Genomic DNA, 6,519 nt, shown 5'->3' with positions numbered 1-6,519 from the left:
TATATCTACTTGGCTATATTATACAAAAAATGACAAGAATTTAGAAACACAGCTTCATCCTACCATACTAACAATTTAAAATGCAAAGCATCTCCAACATAATAGTCATACAATGGAAATATGACGTCCTCTATCTGTGTAAAATAGCAAGGGCTACAGTTCTAATTCATTTCAAACAAGTAACTGCATGACCAAGTAAAGGAATAACCTTACTGGCAGCAGAATGGGAACATTTTCCCTGCCATATCCTCCGAAAAGAAAATTGTCGCTTGCATATCTCGGTTGGAATTGCATCAGAGTTTGATCCAGCACTGGCTACTTCACAGTTACCAACAATTTGTACAAACCAAACAGAATGTTGTGTCTTGCCTGCAGTTGGAAGCGCTAATCCATTAGGTATTAAACAATTTGTTTAAATTGTAAAAGAGATATACTGGAGTTCCAGCTAAAAACCTTTATGGTATGATACCATCAGAGACATAGCATCACTGGTCCATATTGTCTTTTCTTCAAAATCTTTCATAACGCTCAACTTCCCCCTTTCCTCAAAATAAGTTGCCTACTCAAGAAATAAGTTACATTATGGTGTAACTCAAAACAAGAAACTAGGAAAACAGCAAGGCATTCAAAAGTAGGTCCAAGATAGCCTAATAGACTGCAGGTAGGACTAGGTAGAAGCAACATTAGAGAACTAGTATATTTGATGTACCTTATACTGTTAATTGGCTGATTACATAACAGAGAGTCAGAGACTAGTTCAGTTGGAAGCTATTAGAAAGTGTGTAGAGACTCCGAATAGCTACACATAGGACCAGTAAAAATCTTGGGTTTAAGTCGCTGATTCCTTGCACATTCAACGCGACTAATGATATTAAGCGAAACATGGTTCATTTTTTTAATAATTCGCTAAGTTTACGACCTTTAACAATTTTCGCCCCGCTTTAATATTTTTCAATCAATTAAACGTTAATTTCCTTTCACTCAAAACACTTCACGCATCAAGGCACTACTTCCTCCCCAGTTGGCAAACTAGCACAGCTATTTGGAACATTATTGAAAGCAAAGTGTGAAACATAAAGGGAAGAATGATACAAAAAAAATCCAGCACAGTTTGAAATTCAAATTGGAACAGTATCATGTAGTTTGCATCGAAAGTTATCACTGCACAATTAACCAAAAATGACAAAGGAATGTAGATTATTGAACGGGAAAATAAAATTAATGGTTTTTTACATATACACCCCCCACGTCGATCATATTTGAAATTTACCCACCAAATGTAGATACTTGCTAAATTACCCCTCAATTCTACATCATTGAGTTAATAGAACCCTCGAGGTCCAAGTTCATCCGCAAAAGAGCACCCTACCCACTCTCCTTTAAGGAAAAATCAGAGAGTTCTCCAACATCATTTCGAATCCATTGCTTCTGAGCGAATTCAGATTGGCAAATAAGTTATTTGGGTCTACAATTCTCATGGAATGACAACATGCATAAATTAACTAAAGCATGACGAATAAAAAGAAAGCCATAGACACCTGAGGTTCCTCCATCGGATGTATCAGAATCAAGTGTGACGCGACATTGGCATCGTCATCCTTACTCAACAAAAATTGACTATTCACATGATCTCTATTGTTAGGACGAGATAAATCCCTCGAATTCAGCAACGAACTCGAAGCCGGGACAGGCCGATTCCCTTCCATCGATTTCTGCAGGAGCAAACCAAAAGGAAGAGGCCATATATGCTCAACAGAATACCGTAAAGGAATGCACACTACTTCGCCTGCAAAATACATTACTCAATAAACCCTAATTACATAAATCAATTTTAATTAAAATAAGAAGTAATTTATAGTTACCAGATGAGTTATTAAGTATGGACAAAGTGTCAGCTTGCAGAACACAATGAAATGTATCAGGGATATCAGCCATTCGACACGAGCAAGACTGTATTTTTATAACGAAACTTTCATCAGCAAATTCAGTGAACAAAAAAAATTGTTAAAAAAATGAACTTTGGATTTTACCGTTCCAAGAGATCGAGTAACATCCGGCAGCGGTTCTAAGTCTACCTCCATCGCCGTCGCCGGGGAGTCGTCGGAGGCGGCCGGCATCGTCGGCGGAAATGTGAGGGAACGAGAGTGAATCTGTGAAGTGAGGGTTTTGGGGACCATTTTTAGCGTTTGGCAATCGGGTTTGTACCCGAATAATCACTGAATTGTTAACGTATCGGGTCTGTACCCGAACAAACCCAGAAACAAGCAGTAAAAGAGCGGATTCTTAGGATGGTAAACCCGACCCGAATTTTGTTTGGGCGGGATTTTGAATGATCCATATGCGCGTAGCTAAACTGTTTTTTTTTTTTTTTTTCCTTTGGAAAAACTAAAGTGATATTTTAATCATAATGATGATACGCTCAGTCTTTTTCAATAACTAGTTTTTATGCACTGCTTCATTACTATAAATAAGGCAGATTCATATTGAGTTGAAATATGTAAATTTGAATTATTAAATTTACTATTATTTTTATTTAAATATTATTAAAAATCAATGTAATGGGTTTTTAAGCTAATCTGGGAAGAATATACCTAACTGGGATATCGCAATTGTTATTATGAACTATAGTTATAGAAATAAAGAAATCATATTTCTTATTGCATTGAAGATAGAATTGCACAACATTTTTGGATATTATGTCATATTCCAAACTCTACTAATCCCAAGCTATAATATGGAGTTAAGCATGAATAGCAATATCATTATAAACTATTGTTCTAGTTAAAAAGAAACCACGTTTTTTATTACATTAAAAATAAAATTGCACAACACATTTGGACATTATAAGCTCATGTTTTATAATAAACAATCTCAATAGTAATCATAAGAAAAAGTATGACAAACATGATGTATGTATGTATGTATGTGTATATACATATATATATATATATATATATATATATATATATATATTTTTATAAATTTTCCTTTCTTAAAATTTACCTCTTGGTCCATCATCTTTTTTGTATTTGAATAATAATATTTTTTTGGAAAGTTTGGAAGTTACTATTTTTTCTTCATGAGGTGCATGGAATTTGGTATTATCATGTTATTGCTCTCATAATCATCATACTCCTTTTTATAACCATACAATATATATATATATACTTATATATATATATATATATGGGGAAACGGAACCTGAGCTCGAGCGCAGGAAAATTTCCTGCGCTAGAGCTCACGTGGCGCAGGCTGATTGGAAGAGAAATAGCGGCATGAGGGAATTGCAGATCTGGGTTTTTTTACAAATTTCCATCTTCTTCTTTCCCAAGGTCATGACCGCCTCATTTCTTCCCATTTTTATTTCTCCAAACGCTCCTCCTCCTCCAAGCGCTTTTCCATTTTATCTTCCTCATTTTTTCTTTCTCCAGGCGCTTCCCCTCCACATTTCTTCCCCACCAGCTCCCCCTCCTTATTTCTTCCCCTCTGCGCTTTCCATTTTTTTTCTCCAGGCGCTCCCCCACCTCTGCTCGGAACCAGATCTCTGCTCGGGCGCTCCCCCATCTCTCACGGCCTCCCTAGCCAGCGCATTCGACAAATTGGAACCCGATCTGTCGTCTCCAGATCACAGTAAAATTCTTCCTCTATTTCTATTTTAATATGAATAACTTCATTCAGTTTGGTTATTGGATTGTGGGTCCTTGATTAAAACATGCGGTCGTGGTTTTATCTCCCTCCCTCTAAAGTGAAACATTTGATCATCGACAACAAGAATTGACCAGTGAGGTTTCTCAATTTTGTTTATTTGATTTTTTTAAATTTATTTTGGGGATAATAGCTAAAACTTAACTGCTACTTTTGCGGGTTAAAACATGTATCATTCATCAGTTGTTGAACTTGTTGTGCATGATGATCTGATTGGTTGTGGGTTAAAGTCACCTGGTATAAGCTTTTATTCTTGTACAAGGTTCGGTAAATGGGTGGTGAAGATGAAAATCATTTGACATTAACTTTATCGTCTAATTTGGTTCATTTAAAAATATTTAGTGAGTAATTTGGTTTCGTATGAAATGTTAGCAAAACTCATTACTGGTTTTAGCAATTTGAACAGGATTTGATGAGCTGAATGTGCTATATGGTAATTATAGGTTTCAAGCTGTAAACATAAGTAGGATGTTTGCTATAAGGTTACAAGTATGAGTGAGTCATTTTCTAAGAAGGAAAAAGATAAATTGTGTTTTTTTCAACTACAATTGCAGAAGAAAAAAAATCCACAATGAGATGATAGTATATTTTTTGTATGAATTTTATCTTGTTTGTGGTATGTTTTTTGCAGATAAAAGATGAAGAACTTTTCGGAATAGTTCAGTGAAGAAGAAGATGAGGGTTTAGTTCAAAGAAGACGTTATTGTGGGTTAATTTACAGAATATGGATATGCAAGCAAGGACACAATAAAGGCTTGGAATTTTATGGATGCCCGAGATACAAGGGACCTAATTACAAGGGTTGCAACTTCTTCGAATGGGTGGGTGATACCAAGAACATCACAAAAAGGCTGGAAAGGCTGGAAAAAATGATGATGTTTTGAAAAAATGTTGAATGGTGTAATTTTATATTTAAAATTTATACGTATCGTTGTAATGATATTGTTGCTTTGCGTTATAGTCAAATGCCTGAGCAACATATCAGTGAATGACTGATGTATCCAAATATCCTATTGTAAATGAATGTTCAAACTGGTTATGGTAATTTGTTATGGTTCAGTTGTTATGATTATTTATGGTAGTAGAATTTTAATTTCTGTTTCACCTATGAAGCACGGGTTAATGTAAGTTATTGTGAGTTTTTCAATGATTTTAATTGCTTTAATCTTTTGACAGACTCTGATTGAACATGATTCTTGCACTTTAACTCTTAATGACCTGAACCAACTTGAAGATCAATTAGCAGACTCTGATTGAACATGATTCTTGCACTTTAACTCTTAATGACCTGAACCAACTTGAAGATCAATTAGAGTACTCGCTTAACAAAGTTCGAACAATGACCTGAACCAACTTGAAGATCAATTAGAGTACTCGCTTAACAAAGTTCGAACCAGAAAGGTATATAAATCGATTCAACGGATCTGAACCTGAACTAGACATAATTATAGCAGTTTCTTTCTCTAACTCTCCTTGTATCTTAACAGCATCAACTGATGCATCGGCAACTAGATAATTTGCGTCGCAAGGTAAAAACTTGTAAACACCAGACAACCAAAATGTTTTTTTTAAGATATTAGTCCCTAAAATTTTATATTTTCAAATTAGTCTTTTAAACCATTGAAACTGTAGGAGCACCTCTTGAAAGATCAAAACACGTATCTGTATCGTGCATTAAGTAGCAAACATTAGATTTTCTTTCATATTGGTCCACTCAAACATTATCACATATATCAGATGTACTCTGTTGTAAGGCCCAGAAAATGTCAGCATTATATCTATTTATTGTGTATTAGAAAGATGATATCACCAAAATGTTCCAAGTAACTAAAAGAGAAGCTTTTCCTCTCCTTATAGATCATAGAGTAACATACGAACATGATCATAGAAAGGCATATGTCACAAAGCTAAATACAATTATGACTTCTGTTAACTTTCAAGTTCACATATTTGGCATTCTCAAAATGCATAAAGCATATAACTATGTATAAAGATTCTTCTCCGATACATGATGTTCGCAACCTTTTCTTGTACAGCATTATGAGAAAAGAGTGATCATTCCCCAAAGAGAATCAACATCTCCATACAAAAATCTCCAACATTCATTCAGATGATGTGGCCCATATAACTTCAGCAATGCCTTAGACCCCAACTCTCCACCATTCATTCAGTTGATATGTTGCAGAATTTGTGAGCTAGAGAAAAGTTCAAACTGTGTTACTACAAACAGGGTAACGAGTAGCTAAATTTGTGAAGTCCATCAACCTAAAAGAAAAATTTAACAAATACAATATCAGATTTGAAACTATTGCATTACTACAATATAGTCAAAGGCAAAATGAAATTTCATCACCAATTCTTAAAAAGTGCATCTCCATAAACTTTGTTCTTTAGTCTTGTTTGTCAGTTTCGCTACATAAAATAATTCTTAAAAAGTGCATCTCCATAAACTTTGTTCTTTAGTCTTGTTTGTCAGTTTCGCTACATAAAATATCAAAGATAAAATTAATATTACGATTTAAGTAATAAAATATTTTAACTTGTTAACGTAATTAAACATACATGAGTTTGTTAAATGTATAGCTAGTCCTATAATGCCCAAGTTGTCCAAATCTACTACATGTACGCTTTTGCCTCTCTTTCTTTTCTTGTGCTTGTTCTAAAGTTGATTTAATTCTTGTAGCATTGCGTGGACGACCTTTGGTTCTTTCTTGCTTTTCCGGGTCACGAACTGTAATTTGTGGAATATGTTGGATTGTATGTGAAGTAGGTATTTGTGGAAGATCCGAGTCAGGAATGTGGCTGCTACCAACA

The 6,519-nt window shown here is 34.7% G+C and overlaps 1 protein-coding gene across 1 annotated transcript in view; it reads right to left on the bottom strand.

Moving 5' to 3' along the window:
- The window catches only part of LOC109849585 (anaphase-promoting complex subunit 1), a 40,800-nt gene extending 38,636 nt beyond the window's left edge, over positions 1-2,164 (bottom strand). Inside the window, exons 1-5 of the mRNA XM_020419434.1 lie at positions 2,031-2,164; positions 1,863-1,950; positions 1,539-1,786; positions 454-559; positions 209-369 (exon numbers count right to left, since the gene is read on the bottom strand). Of these exons, the coding sequence (XP_020275023.1) occupies positions 209-369; positions 454-559; positions 1,539-1,786; positions 1,863-1,950; positions 2,031-2,117 (690 nt within the window). The 5' untranslated portion in view covers positions 2,118-2,164. The remainder of the gene's footprint in view (positions 1-208; positions 370-453; positions 560-1,538; positions 1,787-1,862; positions 1,951-2,030) is intronic.

Source organism: Asparagus officinalis, chromosome 7, assembly GCF_001876935.1.
Source record: "Asparagus officinalis chromosome 7, Aspof.V1, whole genome shotgun sequence".
NCBI classification, from domain to species: Eukaryota; Viridiplantae; Streptophyta; class Magnoliopsida; order Asparagales; family Asparagaceae; genus Asparagus; species Asparagus officinalis.
This window is presented reverse-complemented; position numbering and strand designations above follow the sequence as displayed.